General features: G+C 45.9%; 11 protein-coding genes across 11 annotated transcripts; 7 read left to right on the top strand and 4 right to left on the bottom strand.

Moving 5' to 3' along the window:
* Positions 1 to 187: 187 nt before the first annotated feature.
* Positions 188 to 2692, top strand: nap1 (histone chaperone NAP1). The gene is made up of 5 exons (XM_032056054.1): positions 188 to 542; positions 637 to 716; positions 773 to 1486; positions 1543 to 1886; positions 1949 to 2692. The coding sequence occupies exons 1-5, from the start codon at positions 496 to 498 to the stop codon at positions 1997 to 1999; spliced, it is 1236 nt and encodes a 411-aa protein (XP_031908251.1). The 5' UTR covers positions 188 to 495; the 3' UTR covers positions 2000 to 2692.
* A 360-nt stretch (positions 2693 to 3052) lies between these two features.
* On the top strand, positions 3053 to 8412 carry BDV38DRAFT_215887 (type V myosin). The gene is made up of 6 exons (XM_032052707.1): positions 3053 to 3325; positions 3394 to 3526; positions 3582 to 3771; positions 3829 to 7687; positions 7740 to 7813; positions 7882 to 8412. The coding sequence occupies exons 1-6, from the start codon at positions 3191 to 3193 to the stop codon at positions 8240 to 8242; spliced, it is 4752 nt and encodes a 1583-aa protein (XP_031908252.1). The 5' UTR covers positions 3053 to 3190; the 3' UTR covers positions 8243 to 8412.
* A 430-nt stretch (positions 8413 to 8842) lies between these two features.
* Positions 8843 to 9738, top strand: BDV38DRAFT_275297 (non-canonical purine NTP pyrophosphatase; the record flags this gene model as incomplete). The annotated part of the gene is made up of 6 exons (XM_032057993.1): positions 8843 to 9016; positions 9074 to 9147; positions 9198 to 9342; positions 9399 to 9435; positions 9496 to 9557; positions 9670 to 9738. 6 exons carry the CDS (start codon positions 8843 to 8845, stop codon positions 9736 to 9738), a joined length of 561 nt encoding a protein of 186 aa, XP_031908253.1.
* Positions 9739 to 9791: 53 nt separating this feature from the next.
* Positions 9792 to 12565, bottom strand: BDV38DRAFT_275298 (DUF1671-domain-containing protein; the record flags this gene model as incomplete). The annotated part of the gene is made up of 7 exons (XM_032057994.1): positions 9792 to 9990; positions 10087 to 10235; positions 10345 to 10534; positions 10933 to 11137; positions 11218 to 11364; positions 11488 to 11974; positions 12053 to 12565. 7 exons carry the CDS (start codon positions 12563 to 12565, stop codon positions 9792 to 9794), a joined length of 1890 nt encoding a protein of 629 aa, XP_031908254.1.
* An 852-nt stretch (positions 12566 to 13417) lies between these two features.
* On the top strand, positions 13418 to 15998 carry BDV38DRAFT_261990 (aspartate kinase). The gene is made up of 4 exons (XM_032056055.1): positions 13418 to 13704; positions 13761 to 13841; positions 13951 to 15200; positions 15271 to 15998. The coding sequence occupies exons 1-4, from the start codon at positions 13556 to 13558 to the stop codon at positions 15366 to 15368; spliced, it is 1578 nt and encodes a 525-aa protein (XP_031908255.1). The 5' UTR covers positions 13418 to 13555; the 3' UTR covers positions 15369 to 15998.
* A 1582-nt stretch (positions 15999 to 17580) lies between these two features.
* BDV38DRAFT_216010 (forkhead box transcription factor) lies at positions 17581 to 20277 on the top strand. Its single transcript, XM_032052708.1, has one exon. The coding sequence runs from the start codon at positions 17872 to 17874 to the stop codon at positions 20047 to 20049; it is 2178 nt and encodes a 725-aa protein (XP_031908256.1). The 5' UTR covers positions 17581 to 17871; the 3' UTR covers positions 20050 to 20277.
* A 519-nt stretch (positions 20278 to 20796) lies between these two features.
* BDV38DRAFT_275301 (BUD31 family protein) lies at positions 20797 to 21401 on the bottom strand (the record flags this gene model as incomplete). The annotated part of the gene is made up of 3 exons (XM_032057995.1): positions 20797 to 20940; positions 21043 to 21173; positions 21230 to 21401. 3 exons carry the CDS (start codon positions 21399 to 21401, stop codon positions 20797 to 20799), a joined length of 447 nt encoding a protein of 148 aa, XP_031908257.1.
* Positions 21402 to 21520: 119 nt separating this feature from the next.
* On the top strand, positions 21521 to 22297 carry BDV38DRAFT_261995 (Tim10/DDP family zinc finger protein). Its single transcript, XM_032056056.1, has 2 exons — positions 21521 to 21818; positions 21890 to 22297. The coding sequence occupies exons 1-2, from the start codon at positions 21719 to 21721 to the stop codon at positions 22054 to 22056; spliced, it is 267 nt and encodes an 88-aa protein (XP_031908258.1). The 5' UTR covers positions 21521 to 21718; the 3' UTR covers positions 22057 to 22297.
* Positions 22298 to 23436, bottom strand: BDV38DRAFT_261996 (60S ribosomal protein uL23). The gene is made up of 4 exons (XM_032056057.1): positions 23375 to 23436; positions 23052 to 23113; positions 22704 to 22990; positions 22298 to 22633 (listed from the first exon to the last, which is right to left on the bottom strand). The coding sequence occupies exons 1-4, from the start codon at positions 23400 to 23402 to the stop codon at positions 22546 to 22548; spliced, it is 465 nt and encodes a 154-aa protein (XP_031908259.1). The 5' UTR covers positions 23403 to 23436; the 3' UTR covers positions 22298 to 22545.
* Positions 23437 to 23677: 241 nt separating this feature from the next.
* On the top strand, positions 23678 to 24892 carry BDV38DRAFT_216068 (25S rRNA (adenine2142-N1)-methyltransferase). The gene is made up of 2 exons (XM_032052710.1): positions 23678 to 23785; positions 23842 to 24892. Exon 2 carries the CDS (start codon positions 23935 to 23937, stop codon positions 24796 to 24798), a length of 864 nt encoding a protein of 287 aa, XP_031908260.1. The 5' UTR covers positions 23678 to 23785; positions 23842 to 23934; the 3' UTR covers positions 24799 to 24892.
* Positions 24817 to 27367, bottom strand: BDV38DRAFT_216040 (putative transporter). The gene is made up of 6 exons (XM_032052709.1): positions 26823 to 27367; positions 25836 to 26770; positions 25655 to 25783; positions 25496 to 25593; positions 25274 to 25440; positions 24817 to 25214 (listed from the first exon to the last, which is right to left on the bottom strand). The coding sequence occupies exons 1-6, from the start codon at positions 27014 to 27016 to the stop codon at positions 24836 to 24838; spliced, it is 1902 nt and encodes a 633-aa protein (XP_031908261.1). The 5' UTR covers positions 27017 to 27367; the 3' UTR covers positions 24817 to 24835.
* Positions 27368 to 27932: the final 565 nt, after the last annotated feature.

The following is a 27932-nucleotide window of genomic DNA, read 5'->3' on the forward strand; positions in this document are numbered from 1 at the left end:
ATACTAGTTAGTTGCAACAAATGCTCATGATGAGTCAAAGCTTATGACTTTGACAACACTGGGAAACTATATAGTCACCTTAATGATCAAAAGTTAAATAGCAAGCCTAGGAAGTAAAATATGTTGATAGTAAATCTACCTGGGTATATAAATACCATGATATATTTGTCGTACGTAGTCTACCGGTATCTGCGGGGACTTCCTACCTGGTATTAGTACATAGTAGGTGACGAGCTAATCTAACATATTATTGTTTATTACAGTAAGGTATTGTTGGGAGGGTTCCAAAGGTTCTCAACCAGCAGAGGTCTCAGTCCCGCCAAGCCCCTCGGCCCAAGGGCGCTAAAGATCCCACCAAGCCAGTATTCCAGACTCCCAAAACTTAGGCGTATCAAATTCTTCCTCATCTCTTGACTTTCATCAGCGACAACCCCTCAGCCAACCTCCCCTATCTCCCTCAACCCATCTATAAGCCTGTTGGACAACGTTCTTACAATGTCTGAGCCTATTAGAAATAAGAAAGCAGATTTTCCGGTCGCCCCGTAAGTCTCTGCGTTGCTTAACCCCGTATCCTCAGCAAAGACGCATTTTTCTTGTTGTGCACGTCTTGCATCTAACGATATTTTACGAGAATAGGACGCCTCAGAACACCCCAGCTAATAATGCCCCTATTTCCTCCCATGCCCAGCAGCCCGGAGTCTCTAGTATCAAAGAAGGTATCCACCCAAGCAGCCTCCTTGCCAACCACTTACTTCTAACATCATCACCCTAGAATCCCTTGATCATGCCACAGCTGCTTCTTTATTCGCGAGAAACCCTGGACTTGTCTCCATGATTCAAGGGAAATTGGGATCACTTGTCGGTCGCTCTTCCGGATATATCGAGTCTCTGCCCGCACCTGTCCGCCGACGTGTCGCTGGACTGAAAGGTATCCAGAAGGAACATGCCAAGCTGGAAGCTCAATTCCAAGAAGAGGTGCTGGAGCTCGAAAAGAAGTACTTCGCAAAATTTACTCCTCTGTATCAAAGGCGTGCCACGATCGTCAATGGGGCTGCGGAACCGACCGACGGTGAAGTTGATGCGGGCAAAGACGAGGAAGAAGATGTGGATGTTAAGAGCGAAGATGAATCTAAGAAGTCCGAGGACAAGGTGTCATCAACAGCTGGAATACCCGAGTTCTGGCTTTCTGCTATGAAAAATCAAATCTCTCTGGCGGAGATGGTGACTGAACGAGACGAAGAGGCTCTCAGACATCTCACCGATATCCGAATGGAGTACCTTGATCGTCCGGGATTTCGCTTGATTTTTGAATTCTCTGAGAATTCATTCTTTACAAACAAGACTATCTCGAAAACGTACTATTACAAGGAAGAGAACGGGTACGGCGGTGATTTCATATATGATCATGCCGAGGGTACCAAGATCGATTGGAAAGACGACAAGGACCTCACTGTTCGTGTCGAAAGTAAAAAGCAAAGGAACAAGAGTGAGTTCAAGTTCATGCAAAGAGAAAGTCCTGAATCTAATGTCTCGATTCTCAAGACACAAAGCAAACTCGCGTTGTCAAGATAACCGTGCCCACGGAGTCTTTCTTTAATTTCTTTTCTCCCCCACAGCCTCCAACGGACGACGATGATACTGTCGCTACTGACATTGAAGAGCGGCTTGAGCTTGACTACCAGCTTGGAGAGGATATCAAGGAGAAGCTCATTCCCCGCGCAATCGATTGGTTTACTGGGGAGGCTCTTCAGTTCGAAGAACTGGGCGATGATATGGATCCGGATGAATTTGACGACGAGGACGAGGACGAGGACGAGGATGAAGATGATGACGACGACGACGACAGGAAGTCTGATGGGGACGTTGATGACGACTCTGATGAAGAGGTACCCATTCCTACCCCACCCAAAACTACCACATATGGTGTATGAGCGCTAACATGAAGCAGGACGGTACTTCGAAGCCCAAAAAGGAGGCCGCAGAATGCAAACAAAGCTGAACAGTCAGCTAATCGTTGAAAGCGCAAATTCGAATGGTGCTATAATCATATCTCCACTTGACTTCTGGTGCCTGCTTTTCTTCTTTTGTTTCTCTCAGATTGTTTCTTCTAATCATGCGTGGCTCCTGATCCATTCAATAGCGGTCCACTGTATATATGGTCAAAGTATAATGTTCACCATCAGGTTGGTGGGCATGTAGTGGATGGTAAAGTTCGTTGGATGGAACCGTCAAGGCAGTCTCGGTCCTTAATCGTTTTTCTTCGTCACCCTCCAAACTCCTTCTCCCATGGCCTTTTCCTCTTCCTACTTTTTCTTTAATACTTTTTTCCGTCTTACCATATAAAATGCTGGCGGCGCGAGGAGTTCGCTTCCGTTCAATTATCTACAGTTGTCCTAAAACGATCTGCCCATGCTCTTGAAAATATGAATGATGGTACATGGTAAAAGAGAATATTAATCATAAGCGTTTATCGTTAGTTTACCTAGTAGTTAATCTTTATAAAACGTCGAAGCTTCTTGCTATAAACCGATGAATGTGATTCACCGCTTATTCAAAATTGGCTGGTTTTCTCCACGTAGCTAAACTCCACTCATGGGGCCCTAGGTCAGCTATCAACTCACCTCGCGAGGTCATCATCCTGTTGAGGGTTTACGGAGTAAGCGAATGATGAGAAGGCGAATCTGAAGTCCGGCGGAGGGGGAAGGGGACAGTATGTCGTAAATGCTTCGTCTATATAGGTCTCCAAACCTACCTAGATATCTGGATGGCCACAGAGCTTTAGGCGTCATGATTGGTGATACATGCTACTAGTACCTCCTCTCCTGCCATGCGTGATTCTTGGCGTGGACAAGTGTGGAGAATAGTTTTCAACGAGTGGCGCGGCTCTCCAGCCTCAGGGGTCGCGGCTCGCTAACGGCCAGCTGTTAGACAGTTCAATAACTCCCCTCCTCTCCAAAACGTTAACCTCCGTTCCCTTTCCATGATTTGAAGTTCAGGCCCGTCGGTGGTGTCCCGCTTTTTGATTTCGCTTTATACGTTTCCCCATCAAAATATCAACCGGGTATCCAATTAATGGGTCGCTGCTAGATGCCTACAGCAGTGCTCACTCAGTTTCATACACATTCCGCATAGGTTCTGGTTCGGTCTCGTTTCAACTTAGGTTACAGACTCCCTGGCCAACTCAGTCTTGATGGCGCACAATTATGAGGTCGGAACGAGGGTCTGGCAACCTGATCCCACTGAAGGATGGGTAGCATCCGAGGTCAAAGAGAAGCTTGTTGATGGTGACAAAGTGCAACTTGTGTTGATATTGGAAAATGGGGAGGTTCGTCTCATCTCCGTCATTCGTTTATCTCCATTTTGCACTCGACTGACTAGGTTATACAATAAAAGACTAAATCTTTGGAAACCACGCAAGCAGAGTTACAGGTGGACAACAATCCTAAGCTACCTCCGTTAATGAATCCCGCCATGCTGGAGGCCAGCGAAGACCTGACGAATTTATCCCACTTGAATGAGCCAGCTGGTTTGTTTCATACTCCCAGTATTCCCACAGAGGTGAGGGGCTAACTACCCTGAAGTTTTGCAGGCTATCAAACTACGGTATGCGCAAAAGGAAATATATACTTATAGTGGCATTGTTCTAATCGCCACTAATCCTTTCGCTCGAGTGGATTCACTTTATGTTCCTCAGATGGTGCAAGTGTATGCCGGCAAGCACCGTGCATCACAGGCGCCTCATCTATTCGCCATCGCTGAAGAGGCATTTGCGTAAGATACGACTCCGCTCTCTTGTTATATGCCGTTACTCACAAGCACGCGTTGCAGTGACATGTTGCGAGATGCTAAAAACCAAACAATTGTGGTGTCTGGAGAGTCTGGTGCTGGAAAGACAGTTAGCGCCAAGTACATTATGCGGTATTTCGCAACTCGCGAATCCTCAGATCAACCTGGGAAATACACCACGAGTAGGGCAGATGCTATCAGTGAGACTGAGGAGCAAATCCTGGCTACAAATCCTGTTATGGAAGCCTTCGGAAACGCCAAAACAACGCGCAACGATAACTCTTCACGGTTCGGGAAGTACATTGAGATAATGTTCGATGATAGGACCAATATCATCGGTGCAAAGATCAGGACGTACCTCTTAGAGAGATCCCGTTTAGTATTTCAACCTCTCAAAGAACGCAATTATCATATCTTTTATCAGCTTGTAGCTGGTGCAACAGACGCAGAAAAGCAAGAACTCGGCCTTGCGTCGGTTGAGGACTTCGACTATCTCAACCAAGGCGGAACGCCGACTATTGATGGCGTGGATGACAAGGCGGAATTCAATGCGACAAGGAAATCTCTAAGTACTATCGGTGTGTCAGAAGATACGCAGGCGGAAATCTTTCGCATCCTTGCAGCTCTGCTGCACCTAGGAAATGTTAAAATTACCGCCACTCGAACCGATTCTTCGTTATCTCCCTCCGAGCCCTCCCTTGTCAGTGCCTGCAGCATGCTGGGCATTGACGTCAACGAGTTTGCGAAATGGATAGTCAAAAAGCAACTCATAACACGAGGGGAGAAAATTACATCTAATTTGACACAACAACAGGCGACAGTTGTCCGCGATTCGGTAGCAAAATTTATATATTCAAGTCTCTTTGATTGGCTTGTCGACAAAATTAATCGCGGCCTAGCGTCCAGTGAAGTTTTGAGCAAATTTAAATCTTTCATCGGTGTCCTGGATATATATGGGTTTGAGCACTTTGCCAAAAATTCGTTTGAGCAGTTTTGCATCAACTACGCTAATGAGAAGCTTCAGCAAGAGTTCAATCAGCACGTGTTCAAACTGGAACAAGAAGAATACGTTCGAGAACAAATCGACTGGACCTTCATTGATTTCTCAGACAATCAACCATGCATTGATCTTATTGAGGCAAAACTGGGAATTTTATCCCTTTTGGATGAGGAGTCTCGGCTGCCGATGGGTTCTGATGAACAGTTTGTGACAAAACTGCATCATAATTTTGCAGCCGACAAGCAAAAATTCTACAAAAAGCCCCGGTTCGGAAAGTCGGCATTCACAATATGTCATTATGCTGTGGACGTAACTTACGAATCCGATGGTTTTATAGAGAAGAACAGAGATACTGTCCCGGATGAACACATGGAGGTTCTCCGCCACTCTTCAAATCAATTCGTGAAAGATATATTAGATACTGCCGCCGCCGTCCGCGAAAAAGACTCTGCATCCATTTCATCTAAGCCAGTCGCTGCACCTGGCCGTAAGATTGGCGTCGCCGTCAACCGCAAGCCTACACTTGGAGGGATTTTTAAATCATCGCTGATTGAACTCATGAATACCATAAATTCCACGGATGTGCACTATATACGCTGTATCAAGCCTAATGAAGCGAAAGAAGCTTGGAAGTTTGAAGGTCCCATGGTCCTCAGTCAATTGAGAGCTTGTGGTGTACTCGAAACGGTCCGCATCAGCACTGCCGGATATCCTACTCGCTGGACTTATGAAGAATTTGCGATACGCTACTATATGCTTTGCCATTCATCGCAGTGGACGTCTGAAATCCGAGAAATGTGCCATGCAATCCTGCAAAAAGCTTTGGTGGATGGCAGCACCCAGAAGCAAGATAAATATCAGCTAGGTTTGACGAAGATATTTTTCCGGGCAGGCATGCTCGCTTTTCTGGAAAATCTTCGTACGTCTAGGTTGAATGAGTGTGCAATCATGATACAAAAGAATCTGCGGTGCAAATACTACCGACGCCGTTATCTCGAGGCACGTGCTTCCATTCTTACAACTCAAGCTTTGATCAGAGGGTTCTTAGCAAGGCAGCATGCGGCCGAGGTGCGCAAGGTCAAAGCTGCAACTTCTATCCAACGGGTGTGGCGGGGACACAAGGAAAGGAAAAAGTATTACATCATCCGCGCAAACTTCATTTTGTTTCAATCGGTTGCGAAGGGCTTCCTCTGCCGGCAAAATATAATGGATACGATACATGGAAACGCTGCGAAAGTTATACAACGTGCCTTCCGCTCCTGGCGACAATTACGAGCTTGGCGGCAGTACCGCCGAAAAGTAATCATTGTGCAGAACCTTTGGAGAGGCAAGCAAGCGAGGAGACAATACAAACAGCTCCGCGAAGATGCAAGGGACCTAAAGCAGATCTCTTACAAGCTGGAGAATAAGGTGGTAGAGTTGACTCAGTATCTGGAGTCACTAAAACGTGAAAACAAGTCGCTGAATCTACAGTTAGAAAACTATGAAACTCAGTTGAAGTCATGGAGGAGTCGTCACAATGCCTTGGAGAATCGTTCTAGGGAGCTTCAGGCTGAGGCAAACCAGGCAGGAATTAACGCTGCTCGGCTGTCTGCCATGGAAGAAGAAATGACTCGGTTGCAGCAGAATCATAGTGAAGCGCAAGCAACAATCAAGCGGCTGCAGGAGGAAGAAAAGGCGTCACGGGAATCCATCCGTTCTGCAAATGAGGAGCTACAGCGGCTTAAACAAATGAACACCGAGTCGGATGATGAGAAAGCTTCCCTCCGTCAACAGATTGCTGACCTCGAAGAGCAGTTGGAGCTTGCGAAGAGGACGTTACCTAGCAGTGGCTTGAACGGTGATCAATCAAACGGCGGCGCCATCCCACCACCTGCCAGTGGCTTGATTAACCTAGTGTCCTCAAAGAAGACAAAGCCAAAAAGGCGCAGCGCCGGTGCAGAGAGGATAGACACAGATCGTTTTAGCGGTGCTTACAACCCACGCCCCGTCTCCATGGCAGTTCCTAGCTCCTTAATGCGCCAAAACCTATCAGGGAGCACCTTTTCACCTGGACTGGACTCCGTCGAGGTGGAGCTTGAAAACTTACTTTCTGAAGAGGATGAACTCAACGAGGAGGTCACGATGGGCCTGATACGCAATCTAAAGATTCCGCTCCCTAGCTCTACTCCACCACCAACCGAAAAAGAAGTTTTATTCCCTGCTTATTTGATAAACCTTGTCACTTCTGAAATGTGGAACAACGGTTTCGTGAAAGAATCCGAACGGTTTTTGGCGAATGTGATGCAGTCGATTCAACAAGAGGTCATGCAACATGATGGAGATGATGCTATAAACCCCGGGGCCTTTTGGCTATCTAATGTGCACGAAATGCTTTCTTTCGTGTTCCTGGCTGAAGATTGGTATGAAGCACAAAAAACTGACAATTATGAGTACGATCGGCTGCTGGAGATTGTAAAGCACGATTTGGAAAGCCTCGAATTTAACATTTATCATACCTGGATGAAAGTGTTGAAAAAGAAACTTTATAAAATGATCGTTCCTGCGATCATCGAGTCCCAATCACTTCCAGGATTTGTCACAAGTGAATCCAATCGTTTTCTTGGAAAGCTTCTTCCTTCAAACAACAACCCAGCTTACAGTATGGACAATCTTCTTAGCCTTCTCAACAATGTCTACAAGGCAATGAAGGCTTTTTACCTCGAGGATTCGATCGTCACTCAGACTGTCACCGAACTTCTTCGTCTGGTTGGCGTCACTGCTTTCAACGACCTTCTCATGAGGAGAAATTTCTTGTCCTGGAAGCGAGGACTCCAAATAAATTACAATATAACTCGTATTGAGGAATGGTGTAAAAGCCATGATATGCCGGAAGGGACGTTGCAGCTTGAGCACTTGATGGTGAGACGATATTCAGACCTATAATTTGCTCCCTATACTAACCTCCTCTCAGCAAGCGACCAAACTTCTTCAGCTAAAAAAGGCCACACTAAACGACATTGAGATTATCCAGGACATCTGTTGGATGTAAGGCCCCATGCCTGATTTTGCCTCATTAACAAAGCCATATGGACGACTAATATATTCATGTACAGGCTCTCCCCGAATCAGATTCAGAAACTCCTGAATCAATACTTAGTGGCGGATTATGAGCAGCCGATTAATGGCGAGATCATGAAAGCTGTAGCTTCTCGTGTCACGGAGAAGAGCGACGTATTGCTTCTGACACCTGTGGATATGGAGGATAGTGGTCCGTACGAGATTGCCGAACCTCGTGTTATCACAGCCCTAGAGACATACACACCGTCATGTAAGTTTCGTATGCGACAGCCTTGTCCGATAATCACTGACCTGCTTGAAGGGCTACAAACACCGCGACTAAAACGTCTTGCTGAGATTGTCTCGGCTCAGGCAATGGCTCAGCAAGAGAGGATTGAACTGGCGGAGATGGCATGATATCTCACTTCTCTGTAATACAAGGCTAGGCTAACTGCCAATGCTGTCTTTTTGGTCGAGTAAGAGCATGCTACTCTACTGAGTGTACCGCTTAGAAGAAGTCATCTTGCCGTCATTTTCTAGAGTTACGGATCATGATGAGATTATGCATTTCTGTTACCTTTGAACAGCGCTAATCTATAATTGGACACGAGAGGGACATGCCATATATTTCTTCCCACCATTGTCCTTATTCTACTTTTAGGGGTAAGGGACATAGAACACACCTGTACCTTGTCTTCTATTCTCTGTTTAGATTTTCATTCTATTCGAGTCTCACTTGTGAATACCAATTTGAGCATGAGGTCCATCTACCTCACGGAAGACAGAGACTCTCGATCCGTAGTAATCATGTGGCACCACGCTAGTGGGGTAGTGGGGAGGCAAAGCATCCCCGTTATGAACGATTCCTACCATGTCAGACTTCTCTCTAACGCGAACCTCGCCCTGTTTGTGAATGTATTGATCAACAAGGAGAGTATAATATCCTGTCTTGGCTCTTTTCCTACCTGTTCTCCCGAACTCCCAAAACAGCAATTTAAACTTGGCGGTACAGACATCATGACTACATTAAAGAAATTGAATTTCATCACCGGCAACAAGAACAAACTGGCCGAGGTTAGAGCGATTCTGGGCAATGCAATTGAGGTCGATAACCAGGGGCTTGACGTTCCGGAGATACAAGGGACTATTGAAGAAATTGCCAGAGAAAAGTGCAGGCGTGCAGCGGAAGTGGTAAACATTGTTTATGTTCTTTCCATCTCGCCTACAGTGCTAATATTGCCTGAATAGATCGAAGGCCCAGTTCTCACGGAGGACACGGCACTTGAGTTTCACGCACTGAAAGGGCTTCCTGGCCCATACATGTAGGCCTTACCTGGGCAAAATTTTGCGTTTTGTACTGACATCCTTTAAGCAAATCATTCCTTGATGTTTTGGGCCATGAGGGATTGAATAAAATCCTCGATTCATTCGAGGACAAATCGGCAGATGCGATATGTACATTCGCTTTCTGCCACGGCCCCGGCTCAGAGCCAGTTTTATTTCAGGGAAGAACGAAGGTAATGAGTGATAATGCAATGGTTTAGGACTTTTAAAACCTGACCTCAACGTTTAGGGTGTAATTGTCAGACCGAGAGGTCCATCAAACTTTGGTGCACAAAATCTCTCCCTGCTACGTCCGGAATCTCCAGCTTATATATATATTTTTTTAGGTTGGGATCCAATTTTCGAGTATGAAGGGAAAACATATGCTGAAATGGACAAAGAGGAGAAGGTAATTCCCGATCTCGCGTTCCAACCTCTACCTTCCTAACCTTTTCTCCTTTGCCTTGGTCTTTCCCAGACGTGGCCCCTCCGTCCTTGGCTTCCTCGCTAACAACAGCTAGAACCAAATATCGCACAGGTATAAAGCCTTGGAGAAATTGCAGCGTTGGCTTGTCCAGGAAAAATCCTGATTTCTCAGCTCCGCGGCGGATGACGTTGATAGGCGGTGCATGTCTGGAATATCTCAGTTCGTATTGAGGTTTTGGTCGATCCAAGAGGATACCCAAGATGAAATTCTTCTGCAGTTTTCCTCTACATCGTCGTCCTTTTCACTGGTGAGCTCGACCACGACTTCTTCATCGAAAGCTTCACGGGCTTCTTCGAATAGGACACCAAAAATCTCTGCGTCTAAATTTTCTTGTAGCTTCGCTTGCTTATATCCCCTGCAACAAGTGAGGTCCTATTAGGCATGTTGAAAGGGAAGGGAGGTGGGGGGAGGTGGGGGGAGATAGCGGTTAAATGGATTCGCCTGTAGATACCTTGATGAAAGACGGTCATATAGAAGGGAAGTAGACGGGCATCGCAAAACCACAACTAGGTCAATCCAAGACTTTGGGAATAGGTCACATGCATGCCAGTCAATCAAGAGTCCCCCTTGGAGCATTTCGTCTTCAACAGCGTCCAGCAGCTATATTGGCCAGTCCAAGTAAGTAGAGGGAAAAATTAACCTTCAATATGAGAGAAATTCTATTCGATTGGAACTTCCAGGGAGGAGAGAATGTGTATACTTAGCGTACCTTATCCTCATCCACAATCCAAGTTTCTAACTCCTCATCATAGCTCTCGAAGCAATCCCGGTCTTTTGCGACCTGATTGATTGACAGATGTCGCAGACCGGTATCTTGCGCTAGTTGTTCGCAGTGGACAGTTTTCCCAACACCAGGGGTTCCTGTGATGATCACATTCGGGGATGCTCGCATGGTGGCTCTAGGCAGATTGCTGGGTGACCAAAACCTCCAGTTGTCTTCCTGTGAAACGCGAGTATAATCATGTAAATCATGATGGCAATGGGTAAATTTTATGTGGGGTATAAACCAATACCTCAGGCACCTATTTCGTGCGGGAAAAGTGGGTCCGGTCCGACGGATATACTACGTAGTACTTACTCGATCTAAAATTGGACCTTGCGGGCATCGATTTCATTTACTTTATTTCTCTCTTTTAATAGTCCTTTCTCATTGATAGTTGAAGTAATGGACCTGATGCCACGGTCCCAGAAAAAAGTCTATGGCCTTGTACAAGTCAAGTCTTGGACAAGGTCTTGGGGAGTAGAGAGCCTAAAAGGGTTCAGATGATGCTCAGTAAAGGAAATGGTTGTGGCTTACTTGAGGATTTCAAAGACTTTATATTTCTGTAAATAAGCTGCTCCTCGTCGGTAGCCTTTTAGGATCCGAGCGGGATCAGCAGATACTGCGCGCGTGCCTCTGAGCCGCTTCACAGTGGACGATGGTTTGAACATTGGGTCCAAGACCAAGAGATTCGCACTGCCATTGTCACGTATCTCGAATCCAATAATGGTCAATGAGTGCCCTATTTGCGATGACACAGCGGTAAGCCCCAGGCACAAAGTCAACAGGTAGACATTAGAGACAGAGAGGAACGCTTCCGACCTTGATGTTGGAAGTAAATAGGGGGTAAGTTTGTCAAGAAAACTTTGTCATCGGTGCCCAAGGAGCACGCCTGTCGGAAGTAGTTCGCAATGCGCATGAATAAAACGTCATGAGCTTGCATATCTTTAATTCCTCCGATACTACTGGCTTCACATCTTATACAGATCAGAGCTATTCCCATTAGGTTCTTCAGTATAAACTCACTGTATTCCTAAACTCAAAAATAACGCCTGTGCCTAGAAAAACAACATTAGTAAAGAATATCTACACTCAAGTGTTCCTGCCTTACTTCGGGTGTGCCAATATATTTTCTAGTGCCGCGGATTCCGCCGGTCTCAATCCGTCCGATGCTGTTGAAACCCATATCCCACGCTTTCTCGATCATCTCCTGTATCTGCAGGATCGTTGGTACTACTTCCGAGAAACTTTCATGTCCCGGAAGGCGGCATTCTTTGATATAGGAAATTAGCATTTGAATATTTCTGTAACCGCAAAAACCCCCCTCTTTTGGCGTCTTGGAGATTTGATGAACTTTGGGGCTACAGAAAAAAGCACGCTGTACTGATCTGTCCTGCTCACAAAGCCTAACAAGCACCGGAACAACATCAGTCGTCTCGTTCTCTATTGAACGATGTCTCCGCAGCGTTCCATCTGGAGCGATTGTATTCGACTCTGTTGTTCTGACTCCTTTTTCTAATAACTTTCGAAGCCACGAAGGCATCTGCTTCTCGTGAGCATATGGTCCTAATTCGGCGCGCTATTTCTACTGTTAGCAGGCTCACGACCTAGAAGCTATGCAAGATACAGGGAAGATAATGCAGAAGGGGTTGGATACTCCAAGCTTTTTCACAGTAAGCGCTATATTTGAAGAACTACGAGGTCTCTTTTCTCTCACTGCTTCCTGAGTGGGCCTCTCTTTCTCTAGCTGACTCTTCACAAACGGTCCATGTAAATCCTGGGTATTGTCCAGGTCCTCGTAATCGTCAGGTCTGCTTAGCTTTCGAGCAGTCAACTCTGGCTGAGAAGATGTGCTCTCATAGGTAGTTTCTTCTGTTAAGTGTAGATCGAGATGGGTGGAAAGCTCGGTGTCCATTACCACCTCCCCACAGCCACGTGGACAATCGGTGTACTTTCCTAGATGCCCGTTCTCCTCGCTGGCGGATAAATGTTGTCTGCAATCAGATGATACCTTCAAGTTGTTCAATTTTATGGCCTTTTTACCGCTGACACCAAACCGTTTGTCAATTTCAGGATGATATAGCTCAATGTGTTCCACAATAGAATTGCTAGCAGGGTCAGAAAAGGTGCAGAATGGACATGTTGGAACTTCTGCTCTTGCAGGATCCATAGTAATCGATCTAAAGGGCCTTCTTATACTTAGAGATTGTTGAATCAGCAAATGAAAATAAGGACAGAAATAAAGGCAAGTGACAATGGCACTTATACAGAGTACTAGTTTGAGGTTCGACCTAAGGCCAGGTACTATCTACCCAACTTCCGTAGGGCTAATCGGACGTCCTTTACGGAGGTGTGTTCCTAATGCTATCAAACTACGCTAGTGAAAACCACGTGATTATAGACCAATAGTAGTAGACATCACGAACATATCCAAAAGTGATACTCAATTGGTTATAGGTCACGTGATATATACACCACTTGTTTGATAACTTTAGGAACACACACCTCTGTATACTACTAGGTGGGTTAGCCACTGGCAGTTACTAAAAGTCTGGTACTACGGATGATATCCTAGGTTTCAATTGGTCGGTATGTATGTACCTACTACTAGTACAGAGTACTCCGCGAGCCAACCGTGTCAGATATTATTATTACATGGGTATTTACCATTTTCGATGCCTAATTTTCGTAAATTAGAAAGATGACTCACACGAAAGAGTATGGCGCTCAACACCAAAACGCTACAAACGTAGGACAGCTGTATACTGTAATTCCCATGAGAGATAAGATAATTCAAGTGCGATGTATAAACCTGTACATGTGCTGTATGCTTATTGTATATATATTGCTCATCACCTGTACCTAACTAATTTCACCTTAGAATGGCTCCAGCACTTAAAAGTACGTAGTGAGTTACATACGAAGGTAGAGCTCTGTGTACCTACTACTGTGTGATAAAAACCGACTCCGATATCGTATTCCATAAGCGGAAGGCGGAGAAGGGGAAAAATTATGTGATACCCCATATCATTAGAGGGGGCTCCGCTTTCGCAACCCCGCCAGTGCACATAAAAAGGCTATCCCGCTACTGAAGCCAAGTAATGTGAGGATCGCCTTCACCTTTTGAGAGCAAGGTCTAAGTTGACAGTTACTTTCCAGCATGGAGTCTCGGCTGCCATCCAAATTGGAGTCGTTGTCAACAGCCAATAGCGACTTAGTAGGCTCTTCAAACAGCAACTGGGTTGTACAAAAGTTTGGAGGTACCAGCGTGGGCAAGTTTGCCCTTAATATCATTGATCAAGTTGTTCTGTAAGCAACAAGATAAGACATATATATACAGCTGCTACTAACATCATTGAATCAAGACCCAGCCTTTTAGACCACAGTGTGGCAATCGTCTGCTCTGCAAGAAGTAGCTCTACCAAAGCTGAAGGTACTACCAATCGGTGAGTCACCTCTCAACTCCGGTTAGACGTTTCCCTGCCTCGCAGGTTTAAAAACCGTCATTTCTCTGTTTCCGTCCGAAATTAGCACTGATGTTGAAACAACTGATAGGCTGTTACGCGCGGCGCGGGATGCAGAGAATGCTGAATCTAAAAACTACGTCTCCTTCGTCGAGGCGGTCCGATTGGAACATGTCGAAGTAGCCGAGAGTCAAATTAATTCCAAGGAATTAAAGCTTCAGTTGGTTGCCGAGATTAACGATGAATGTGAAAAGGTTCTGAAGGTCTTGGAGGCTGCTCAGACGCTCGGGGAGATCAGTGCCCGCTGTGTTGATAAAGTTATGAGTACAGGAGAGAAGCTTAGTTGTCGACTTATGGCAGCTTTCCTCCAGGACCGAGGAGTAGATTCAGAATATGTGGATCTGGCTGAGATCATCGACTTTACTATCTCAAGCCAGGGTCTCGACCAGGAATTCTACAACAACCTCGCCAGCACTCTCGGTAAAAAAATTCAAGCTTGTGAGGACAGAGTTCCAGTTGTAACTGGGTTCTTTGGGACTATACCAGGCGGCCTTCTTGATCAAATAGGGCGGGGCTATACAGATCTTTGCGCCGCTCTAGTCGCCGTTGGGATACGTGCCAAAGAACTACAGGTATGGAAGGAAGTCGACGGTATATTCACAGCGGATCCCCGGAAAGTGCCAACTGCGCGTATTCTTCCGGCAATTACACCTGCAGAGGCCGCTGAGCTGACGTTTTATGGCTCAGAGGTCATCCATCCTTTCACCATGGAACAAGTCATCCGCGCGAAAATCCCCATTCGCATCAAGAATGTCATGAATCCGAAAGGCAATGGCACTATCATTTTCCCCGATTCCACTTATGAACTGGATAAGACAACCCCAGGGCATGACCCCAGATTGTTCCGTACACGCAGTCCAAGTCTTGTGCAGACGCCGAAGCGTCCTACCGCTGTAACAATCAAGCACAAGATTCTCGTGATCAATGTCCACTCCAACAAACGCTCCCTATCGCATGGATTCTTTGCTGGCATCTTTTCTGTCCTTGACCGATGGAGGCTCTCAATCGATCTGATATCTACCAGTGAAGTGCATGTGTCCATGGCACTCCATTCCGAGTCGCCTCTTCTCAATGGGGTCGGCAGGGATGAATATCAAATTATTGACGAGGACTTGAAGGGTGCGTTACGCGACCTACAAAAATATGGGACAGTCGATATAATTCCAGAGATGGCCATCTTGAGCCTTGTTGGTAAACAAATGAAGAACATGATTGGTGTGGCCGGGCGGATGTTCACAACTCTTGGAGAAAATAATGTGAACATTGAGATGATCTCCCAAGGTAAGTGTAACGGGGTCGAACTTTTACTAGATTTAGTTGGCCAATAGCTAATTTCTTTTCTTCCTTTAAGGTGCAAGCGAAATCAATATATCATGCGTCATTGAAGAGAGAGACGCAGACCGTGCCCTGAACATTATTCATACGAGCATGTTTACATTTTTAGACTAGACGCCCTCCTTTCCTCCTTCGCCTCCTTCGCCTCCTTCACCTTGCTATTAACAACCCCCCCCCCCCCCTTCCCCTTCTCTTCTCGTGGGGGTTTCTGCGCAATGCCAGGTTTCTGATGACTTAAGATATGACGAAAAGCTCCATGTCTTACGTGACTATGTGAAAGTTGTGACTCTGGAATTGTCTGAATGAGTCTGATTAGAGCATGTTCCCCTCTCTATTTTTTTTCTTGGCTTTTCTCCCGAATTCGTGTGTGATATGAATTTTCTGCCATGCACCACGATTGTTCCTCTACACTGACATAATTATCTTTGTGTTTCCGGGATAGATCTCACTGGTTTCTGTTCTCTTTTCGGGCGTTGGTTGCCTTTTTTCTAAAGTTAGAGCAAAACTCGCTGTTAACCAGGGATATAGAGTATTTTTACATGGAGTTTATGAAGCAATGACAAGCACTCCATAAAGAGGTGTTTCCAGTCAGTCTTGTAATATTTTAGCCTGTGATTTTTCCCCCGTCAAAATTTAATAGAAGTGTCCTTGCACTGGAGTGGTAAATGTGAGGAGATAGAGGCAATAACAACCTAGACCGTTGTTCGAATACTTACGGAGAGATAGGTGGGAGGGATGTACTGTACAAGTTATTGGAGCTCATGTGAACAAAACTTTTGCTATCCATGGGTTTACTCCTATGTCAGGGGTGTCGTCAACTCTGATTTTTAATCAGGCGACGCCTTACAGGCACAATAAGCCACCTCTCGTGGCACTTCAATCTCCCCTTTCACAGAGTTATAGTGGAGTTCTGTAGAAAGGCAAAGGTGTCTATCGGAGGTCCAGCCTACCCACGGTTATGATCAAAGAACTAACTAAAAGTAACTATTGATAATTTAAATACTGTCTATGCTTGGGAACACGAAATTATGCTGCTATGTGTGGAACCCACACAGTACTACTGCAAGCCAACACGGGTACCTGAGAATCTTCCATTACCTTGCCTAGGCCAATCTCATGAGTAGTTATATGTGTAGACAATTAGCGCAGGTACTATTTACTTTATGATGAGCCATCCCAATTAAAGGGGTAACTTCACGGGTAGTGGCGAGTAAATGTCCCTTACTCATCTAGATTAGTATTCGCTCGTATAAGTGCTGGAGGGACAATATGTATGGTTGATACGTCCGTCGACATGTTGAGTTTCGCTATCCAGGTGTGGATTCAAGTTAACGAGCCTTGAATTTATTGTTCAAATCCAAGCACCTCAAACTTGTGCAATAATTTTTCTTTCTTTCTTTCTTTTTTTTTTTCCTTTCTGAACAACCCTATCAATTGCTGGATGACCAATGTTGTCTCAGCATTTACAGCTTGTCGCTTGAGATGGCTAGGGTGGCGATATGACCACAAAGCTTTCCTTAAAGACAGGAAGCACGGGGTAGGAATCTAGACATAGCTTAGTACAGATCTAATAAAATCGGGCTTGTCTTAGAAAGGCACACAACCTGGCACTAAGTCGGATGGCCGGGGCCGCTGGGCAATGGGGCATACTTGCCTCGTCAACTGATGGGAGGGCCCAAATGATCGACTGACATCGCCTGGTGATTGGACACGATAATCGTTCCTGGTGGCGGAACGGAGCAAGGAGGTCAGCCAATGGTGAAACAGGAGCTTCTGTATTGTCACGTATGACAATACTAGTACCGAAACCCCACCTCTTTTCTAATGTACTCGCTGACCTCGACGCGTGACGCGGACGCGACCTAACCATACCATACATACTTACCTGCCGAACGAGGCCGCGACAATCACCTAACATCAAGTTCCTTTCTCTCCATTCCTCAGCCCAAGTAATCGTACAGAGTACATAACTCTGCTGTTATTAACGTATCTCGCGCACCCCACCTTACCTCGAGGGAGAAACCTTACCAGGTAAAGGGATTTGATTATAGAGTGAAGCTGTCTTCCCGCTTTAATCTCGCTGCCTTTTCTCTAAACACCCCCTTCAGCCCGTCCTCCATCGCGTCTAGATTTACTATTATTTCACGCGCTGCGTGAGCCTACCTCTCTAACAGCACCGTCAGGCTTAAAAGCAGTCCTGCGCCAGTTTACACCCAGCCTATTCCAAGTAAAAGAAAGAAAGGGAGGGGGGGGATACAATATCAAGAACAGCTCATAATCCAGTTAAAACCTGACAGTTATTACCCGCTTTTCACACTTGGAGCCACGGCCTCGATGTGCCCTCCTTAGCGCCTTTGTGGCCCAAATACCCACATCTTTGCGCTACAGCCTAAGACCCTTTTCATTCCATCTGACTTTTCTATACAACCACGAATTGTCCTGAGTACTGCCTTTTCGGGTGAGTACGATTCACTTGGTCATTGGGCGTTGCTGCCCCTGCCCCTCATCATCGACCGACTCAACGCCGCGTTCACCTGTACGGTGCTGCTATACTCCCGTGTCAAGGATTCCTCCGACGCGTCCAACGTTTTTGGCACCCGCTCAACCAGACGATATCATGAGCTCCACCTGTCCTGCACCAACTGCGTCAGCAGTTGTCAAGTCATCTTCACCCGCTGAGCAAGGAATTGCCAAGCCTCGTCCTCAACTGGAACCATCACTTTTACCCCTGCAGCCTATCGAGAATGTCTCAGACACGGGTTATATTTTGAACCTGCCACCCGCTGGCACGCACAAACCGTCGCCGACGAAGACACGTCGAGGGTCAGGTGTCTCGCTATCTGGAGGAGGAAAGCTGGGCTTCGTCTCGATAACGGCCCCTGTTCCACCATCATTCCCTACGGATTCTCCTACGAAGAAAACTCCTTCCAATCCATACGCGTATTCCATTACGTCTACAACGTCGATGCCGCAGTCGGCCTTGTTCACGACATTTCCCAGCGTCAATCCCGACAGGCTCTCCTCAAGAGAGAGTCAGCCCATAGACGAACCACCCAGTGATAATTTTGCGGATTTTCCTGAACCATCATTCCACTCCAGAACTCAATCGAAAAGGACGCTTATGGACGCGGCTCCATTGAAGGAGCGGCCTGCGAAAAGGCCGAAACGCGAAGACACTAACTCTATGCGTTTACCCGAACCACATGAAATGCCTCCTATAGAAGACGACGGCACGAAACCTCCGTATAGTTATGCAACACTAATTGGGATGTCTATTCTACGCGCACCAAATAGGCGGTTAACTCTTGCACAGATCTACAGATGGATCTCAGACACGTTCTCATATTACAAGAACAGTGATCCTGGCTGGCAAAATAGCATCCGTCACAATCTCAGTTTAAACAAGGCATTCATAAAGCAGGAACGGCCTAAGGATGACCCAGGGAAGGGCAACTACTGGGCCATTGAACCTGGGATGGAAGCACAATTCCTTAAAGACAAACCCCTACGCCGGGCCACAATGTCTAGTAACCCCCTTCCGGCTGCTCCCCAAAGGGAGCTTGCGCATTCACAGAGCTCTACCACGGCCACGGCCACGTGGACAGTTCCATCGTCCTATCCTTCCGTAGTGCCGAAGTCTTCGAAGAATGTGGATTTGTCCTCCGACGCGACACTACCTGCTTCGGACCCCGCCCTCCAGGATGACACAGGTGATGAAGGAGTGAGCGGGCCTATTACGCAGATTCTCCCACCACGGTCTTCTCCTCCACAGACTATACACTCATCACCTCCAATTGTGCCACCTCGGTTCATCCGCCAGGGAACCCCGCCTACTCCATCTCAGGGTCTTACGTCGACAGGGGTCGTGTCTCGCTCTAGAAAACGGAAGTCAACGGGCATGAATGATAGCGGCTATTTTTCTTCTTTGGAGTCCTCGGCAATGCGACCAAACAAAGCGGGGCACATCCTAACATCAGACTTGGATATTGAACCTCCTCGTATCAAGCGTGGCCGGGCAGAAGAAGAGATTGCTCGGATTAGGAGTTCTTCTCATGATATCAGTCCGGGCCATTCTGGTACGCTGAAAGACACTGGGCTTATTGCTGGCTCTTCGCCACTTCGTAGTGAATACGTTAGCATGCTACCGCCTCCCATTACTCCTGTCATAAAATTCAAGAAGCCCGCAAAGCCCCCACCGTCGGTCTCCCCTAACACCAATCTTCGAAATCACCGCAAGAAGATCCAGCACATGGTCAACTCCCCCATTAAGCATTTAGGCCTCACAGACGAAGATCTACCATGGAGCCCAGCTTTTAACATTCAGGATGAAACCTTTACGCCGAATGAAAATCTCCACACTACTTTTGACGTATTTGCGGATACTACCGCGGATAGCATTTCGACGTCTACATATGGTTCACCAGGAAAGCGTTCCGCGAAACGTTCACGGGGGGATGCTAGTGGCTCAAACGGTGGCGTGCTTGCTGATATAACGGCTATGAGTGTGAATAGCCGGATCGGCTTGCCTTCATTTTCATCTTCAAGCAAAACGAAAGGCCTCCTCTTCCCCGACTCACCATCAAAGGTCCCCGAGTCCGGGCGTTTTATGGATACTACCCATGATGATTTTTTTTCTTTCCACCTTTTTGATGAGAGCCCCGGAGAGGTAGATGGGGTTGATCTTTTACAGGGGTTTCAAAAAATCGGCAGCGGAAGCAAAGAAGAACCACCGAAACCCAGACCGCACGTGCCTAGGCCACAGCTGAATCATCGGAGCAATATGTCATTATTCTGAATCCCGAATTGGTTCCACCCTACCGAGGATTTGGTTGTTCGACGTCTTTGCACTCCAAGAATATGGTCTCCCCAATCTAATCTCTACCGCTGCTTAACGCACAATAATGCTGATCTTAAACCTGGGGATTTGGAGTTTGTATTCAACATGATTCGCTCTTTGGGTTGATTAAATTTTAGGCGGTTGATATACTTGGCGTTTAGGGCAGGGGTGCGGCTTGGAATTGGTTTTGATTTCAATTGATGACCTTATTATGACATTGACGATATTTGCTAAGATGTACATGAAATGCCATGTTTTACGAGCCTGATTCTTGACCATGTCTACTCTCAAGAGGCCTTGATATGCGCTTGTTATCTCTTTTTTCTTGCTGGTTGTAGCTATCATTAGTGGTCATTTGTCAATGAATTCCTTTGAAACACTAGTCGGTTAAGTACGTGTCCGTTTGACTAGATGCTAGAGCACAACACGGTGCGCAGTTCTTTGTAAGGGTATCATTTTGCGATCGGCTGAAACATTATTGAGAAGGAATATCGAATATAGTGCCGAAGGGAGAGAGATATGTGGGCATAGGGAAATATTCCAGATAAGCAGAAGAAAAACCAAATACAGCCCGGACGCCTTTGTATAAACAAAACAATCATGAATCCCGATTTGAACCATGTACATGGGAATATTCCAATTCTTCTTTTTCATTTTTCTCCGTTTTTTGTGCTCCCAAGCTTGGACAGTGTTGGCAGAGCAATGCTAATCGCTACTGGCACAACCTCGACATCCACAACTAACGCATTGCATCATTTGATTCTCTTTTAGTTGAGCCTTTGGAACGCGGCAAATACACGTGGCATTAAAATTCGTTTCCTTGGTCTGAATGCAACGGAGACAACAAAGCTACGATTAAGCGCGAAGTCAGTAAAATGCTAATTCTCGGGTATTGGAGGACATTCAGACGCAAAGAGCACCCTAAAAGATGAGAGAAAGTGGAGATAATACCTTTTCGTAACCTTGCTTCTTCCATTTAGCAATTAAGTTAGCATCCGCATAGTTATTCTTGAGAAGCCAGTCATATAATGGCTTTGATATAGCTTCCTTTTCGTAATATAAATCGTAGATATATCTTGAGCCTGTGAAAGGATTAAGTTAACTACATTCGAAAAAACTTGCAGAAGGGTATACTTACGTTGATGGGTTATTTGAAAGATTGGCCACAGCATCTCATGTTTCCTCTTGCCATCATGCGGCGCATTCTCTGCGTCTTTCATCTTATTACTGAACTCAAGCAGTGTGTCCTCGATGTCATCGAACCCCGCCGGAGGTGGTTTGCGGTTGCGGGAGGTTCGGATCGGAGGCATACTCAGCGTATTAATATTAACGATCGAATCGATCTGAAGTAAGAGCCAGATATTGTCCTTATAAACGCTTTTGAAGGTAAGAGGACGGTTCTTCAGGTTTCAGCTTGCTTAGTTGAAAAGGCGCTTGCAATGGTTTGGGATCTGCGTCACTTTTCTGCCACAGAGCACCGCCTTCTAAATATGCGAAAAGGAACTAAATTTGGTATGTGGTGTTGGGGATAGTTCAGCTTCTTTAGTGAAACCCCTTCAGTCTTCTACTACCCCGTTACTCAACTTATACTCGACAAAGCACCAGGAATCACTTCCCTGAAATCAGGATGGATCAACAGCTCGATGTCTCCAAGCTCAGCGAAACCGACAAGAAAGAATTGAACCAGATTTTAACAAATGAGGCCCAGAAATCGAACATCCAGCAGAGTAAGTGAATAATCCATCTGAACTTGGTGTTTGTTGCGTTTGGCCCAAGGTACTTATGGACTATTCATTAGCCGTGCATCACCTCGCCGACGTTTGCTGGAAGAAATGTATCACTGGGAAGATTTCCTCCGGTCGCTTGGATCAGTCTGAAGAGGCTTGCGCCCAGAACTGTGTGGAGCGGTGGATGGATACCAATCTTGCTGTTTTGAAACATCTGGAAGCTCTCCGCTCACAATAAGCAAGTTATGGTTCTGACAATGGAAGACTTGGTACATATGATGTCTTGTGATTATCAATACTGTGGCTAGGGTTTGTCAAAAGTTCGAGATGGGAGCAAACTGTGCCTTTACTAGCATGACAACTGATTGACTTGGTACTGTATAACTAGAAAATGATCAATGTATTCGCTACGTATGGATGTGTCATGTTCGCGTTCTTTCATTGGCGAACTCAATGTCTATACCATGCACCAGAGTCCAGAAGCCTGCCTGCTTCCATGGAGCGGTTACGTAGAGGTACATTTAGATAAGATTACCAATAAAAAAAAAAGAAATCTCAAGGCCTACACTACCCAGATCGATTCAGATTATGCATTCAAATGACACCAATTTTTGTAACGATCATTCAGCCGTCGTTGCAGCACGGGTAGCTAACTGTATGACCAGGACTTATAAGCTACCGCGTTAAAAAAAAAACAAGTTCACCTGACCCATAAAAAATGATTCGTCTAGACAATGGCAAGCTTGGTAGCCGCAATGTCCAGAGCATCCACATCAGGAGTTAGCCGAGCGAAGGCTTTCTTGGATCCATCGGGCCTGTATCCTTGTTAGAGGCAAAATTCTCGAATCGAGTGTTTATCACTCTGCGCCAAGATGATCATCATACCTGACAAGAGTATTGACCTTGACGGTGTCGACATCATAAAGCTTCTTAAGAGCCAGTTTAATCTGGCGCTTGTTCGCTTTCACATCCACGATGAAAACCAGAGTGTTGTTCTCCTCGATCTTCTTCATTGCACTCTCGGTGTTAAGAGGGTAGAGAATAACCTTGTGGGAATCGAGACGAGGCGCATGAGGAATCGATTTGCGGGGGTACTTGGGCGACCGGGAGAGCTCAAGGGTCTTAGGGCGGTGGAAGGTGGTGGAAGTGCGGACCTTGCGAGCCTTGTGCGCCTGGTTGACGAGATATCTTAGCATGAAAAGGTACGTTTGATGCTCAACGGTGGTAACGTACGCCTACACCCTTCAGGACTGCCTTGGCAGCAGCGCCAGCGCGGTCGCTGGGCTTTGTCTTGCCTATAAAGATAGCCAATCAGCAAAACTGCGAAAATCGTCTCTTCCAGGAATCGTCATTTGGGATGGCGAAGTAGTTTCAGCGAACAAAATCCACAATACACTCCCTCCCTTGACTTCATTTCCCTCGTGGATTGTGTACGGAACATTCACATTTCTGTGTCTGCCATGTAAAAGGGAACAAAATGCTCTGAAACTTGCGGTTGCAAACTCGGCCATCCTGCAACTCAGGGGGAAACATCAAATCGTTCAAAATCTACCCACCTTGCTTGTTATCCGCCTTAGGTGCCATGGCTGTCGTCCGGCGCTGTCGTGATGATTGTCGCGGTGTCGAATGTCGAAGTATTTCGAATGCACTCGCTTAGGGAAAACCCTACGGCTTTGCTCTGTGGGTCACCTGACCTGATCCTTAGTTCCGCTGTTATATTATGCGCCAAACCTAAAATAGATACATTGGCTCCACTTTAAGACTTGCACAATAGCCCGTAACCCCGTGACCATGAGAAGGTAAAGCTAGTCGTTGGGAAAGGTTGTTTCATGTCTTGACTCTGCATACTTTCTTTGTAGGCAGCTTGGACTGCTCCTCTTTCACTTCCCCTACTCGTTTACAAAGGAACTTCTCGATATGCCACTTTCAACCCTATTGCCTATTTAATGAAGGAGCTTGAGAATTAGGTCTGCATCTTCCCTGAAGTTCAGCTACAACACTAACGTCACACATCCTGTTGAAGTTTACTATTATTATTTTCTTTTTATTTTTATTTTTTTTATACACACACACACACACGCACACACACATATATATATATATATATATAGTAAGCATGGCATCGCGGAGATCTCGGACGAAAAAGACACCGCTCCTTTCACATACTCGACCGCCAACAGTTAGAGCCAAACATGCAACCCTCTCATCCAAAGCCACACGCAATCTCATTCGCAGCCATCATCGACTTCTCAAAAACCGGGCACAAGCTTTAAAAGCCAACGATAATCTTCTAATTGAAAGGATCGATGCCCAAATTCGAGAGAATGGCGGCTTAGAAGGCTATCAACTTGCTAGCAGACTCGGGCAGTCGCTAGAACGCGGTGGAGACTCAAGTAAAGTTTTAGTCGATTGGCTAAGTCCACAATTATCACGGTTACAAGATACGAAGTCTAAGCTTCGGGTACTCGAAGTTGGTGCTCTCAGCACCCAAAATGCTTGCTCTATGAACCACTTCTTAGATGTCACCAGGATCGATTTGAATTCTCAGGAGCCCGGAATATTAAGACAGGATTTTATGGAAATGTCACTCCCTCGTGACGCCTCCGATCAGTTTCACATAATTAGCCTTTCTCTGGTTCTAAATTATGTCCCAGATGCCATTGGCAGGGGCGAAATGTTGAAGCGATGCGTTACTTTCCTGAAAAAGCCACCCCTGTCTGGGTCATCCTTCCATATCACACCTAGGTTGTTCCTAGTCTTGCCTGTGGCCTGCGTCAAAAACTCACGATATCTCACCGAATGCAGACTGCGGGACATAATGTCTAGCATGGGGTTTGTCCTAGAAAAGAGCAAGGAGACTTCGAAGTTGATATTCCAGCTTTGGGAGCACAGGCATGACTTGCAACCCGCGTTGTTCAAGAAAGAGGTTTTGAGGCCTGGCAAGATGAAAAACAATTTCGCCATTGTTGTCAAACGATGAAAGCCACAATGACTGCAAAGCTGACTGAAAGGCTTTACTATACAGAAATCATATTCTCTGGCAAGAACGCCCACGCGGTTCCAACAATTGCCAATGCTGTTGATATGAGTAAAAGAAGCCAGTCCAGGAGCCACTCTTTCCGACTAATTTCTTGTCCGAATATCTTCAAATAAAATGCAAGTGGCAGAATGATGCAGATCGTAAAGCACAAAGCAGAGCCCATCAGCGCCATGATTCGGTCAAAGGATGGGCAGAGGATTGCCATTAACACGATAACTGCGACCACAAGAAGCCGTATAATAGTTTGCAATGACTGTCGAATGGTTACTCGTATGCTGTTGGAATTTTCTGGTACTAAGGTGACGTGCGGCCCAAGCCCACAAAGGACTTCAACTGTAGCCACCAGAGGTCGACAGCTGTATTAATCAGTGAATATGAGCTCGAAAAGGTTTATCGGAAAAGGGGATGAGCTTACTTTAGAGGCACTTTTGTGATTGGAATGATTGCGATAAAGATTATAATGCAAATAGATATCCCGCGTGGATATTCATTCGTCAGCAGGATGTTGGCGGTGACTTCATCCCGTACTCCATCACCAAACATTACCCATCCCACAATAGCCATTGCGCAATCCAGGGAATACTGTTGTGTATGATACGTTAGATATATACTGTTGCTTTGGTAACTTGCCACGTACCGTAAAGAGATATGTTGCCCCCAGGCTCTTTCCATATTTGCTTGGGTGCCTCATATCCCTGTATATATTGGGAAACACGCCATGGCCGCCCCAAGGTGCTATACGAATTTGATAGAGTCAACTTATCTATATCCTTGGTCACCATTGGAAAGGACTTACACATGATCAGCCCGAAGCTAAGAGGCACGGTCCGCCAATTGTTTGGGAATAAAGAAGTTTTGGCTGGTTCGTGGAGAGAACCCGGACCGTTTGGTTTGAGGAGCCCATCAAGGCATATTAGTATAATAACTTCGGGGTGTTAGTGACAGAAAATGCTCGGGAGGAAAAGGCCATGGCATACTGGATGTGCAAGAGATGATACCCAAAATACTAGTCACACTAAGAAGTCGTAAAGGCACAAAATTCAAAGGAATAAGCATAAAACCACAAATAAGTTTCCACTGCAGACTACTCAGCCCTGGAATTAAAGCCTGGAGACTGTCAGCAAAAAGGACAACTAGGGCGACACAAGCCCCTATGAGTTCCAAACAGAATAGAAGACTTGTCGCTAAGCGTGCATGATTTCCAAAACTTATGTAGGCCAAATCAGCGTAGGTAACGAGACTCCGATCAACGTCTAAGCACCTAGCAAGAATCCTAGCTGTGTAAGAAGTTACCACGGCAGCGAATGAAAGAAATGTTAGACCAAGAAGCCAACCTGCCTGCTTCATTGCCAGCGGTAGGCTCAAGAGTCCAATGCCGATTAGAACATTCACGGAGTTGAAGATGGTTTGCGGCACAGTCGACTGGCCAACAACAATACTCTCAAGAGTGCCATCCTCATGGTGTACCTGTTTGACGAGTAGAGATTCAGTATCCTCACTCGCAGGTGCATCAAGGAGGGCTTGTTGCTCCCTGTGGAGTTGTACAGCGTGTCTCCGTGTCGCTTCGCTAACGCGAGAGGATATGGTGCCGTATGACGTTCCGGCGCTTCTATCCAACGATGATTCGACAACGCCTGCGATTCCTTTTGGCGGAATTTGGCCATCGAGGTCATGGCCCTCTTCCTCACCGTCGGCAGCAAGCAATGGCCGGGTAATATCAGTGCCTCGGCCGAGTGATCGGGACGCAGCAATGTCATTCACGGTCCAATCTTCGTCGGATTCAACCGTCACAAACGAGGGTCGGCGAGGAATTATTTCTGGGAACCCTGCAGCTCGCTGCCACGACCGAGCAAAACTATCAATACTGTTGACCCCGCCTGCGTGTCTGAACCGCGCGGAAAATGATGCTGGCCTGAATGACGTAAATATTTGCAGAGAGGACAGCACATAATTTGACAGCTCACCCTAGTCTGCTGGCAGAATAAGCATCGGTTAAATATCCCGCAGACCCTGCGGAATTCCCACGAGAAAAAAAATCGAGGTCTGGTTGTAAGCCTGGCGGATTCGAACTTGGTATCCTGATACCATGTGTGTTACGCTCGGGCGTACTAGAGTCTCCTATGTCCTCGTCCTCAATTAGCGCTACGGGGGTCGGCATCTTTATAATTTCCTAGGAGAGGAAGAGGGAGAAGTAGACGTGCGCTAATGGTGTTGAGAAAGAAGACACCAAGAAACAGAAAGTAACAGGAAAGGCGGCGTTCCGGCCTTGAAAGGTCTCCCGGAACCAAAGTTGGATGAAAGCATGATAGAAGAGCACCACGAAACTCCTGCTTTCTTTCTTGCCAAGACACCTCTACATAAGTGAAAACAAGTCGAATCTTCATGAATACTGTGGATGACAAGAGCCAATTAAGGACAGAGAAATGATAGGATAGACAACCAGTTCGCTAACAAGTGTCTTGAAATGTATTACAGCAAGGCGACTGCTAGCGATGATAAAGGAGGCTGAAGAGATACACCAAGAAGAAAACATAAATCTACTAGTCTTTATCAGAGTATATTATGTATATTAGCAGTACCACAACAGGCATTGATTCAGTCGCCACTACTCCGTAAAACCGTAGCAAACGTTCTCTAATTCAAACTGTCAATGAATATAAGTACTGTAAGTATACCAGTGATGCATACAATACCATCTGGCATATACTCATACATAAGTATGTGTATATGTATTTCAAGTAAGTGATATCATACATACAGCACATCCAAAATATTAAATATATGAAACTACCTGTGCCTGAAAGTGAGCATTTATAGATTCTTTTCTAGAACTCTCAAGGGTTGAGTATAATACCAAAAGTAATAGTTACACATAGTTTATTTTCAGCCAGTTACTTGTACTGCTTCAGAGGGCTTTGTACTGTATTTACTGCTACGCACCTAATAAAAAAAGGGTGTATATATGTATGTATGTATGTATGTATGTATGTATGTATGTATGTACTATACGGGGTATCATATCTGCAATACCTAATAACAATAGTTCAATACAAGCATGCATTTATGATTATATC

Source organism: Aspergillus pseudotamarii (genome assembly GCF_009193445.1).
Source record: "Aspergillus pseudotamarii strain CBS 117625 unplaced genomic scaffold BDV38scaffold_88, whole genome shotgun sequence".
Taxonomy (NCBI): Eukaryota; Fungi; Ascomycota; class Eurotiomycetes; order Eurotiales; family Aspergillaceae; genus Aspergillus; species Aspergillus pseudotamarii.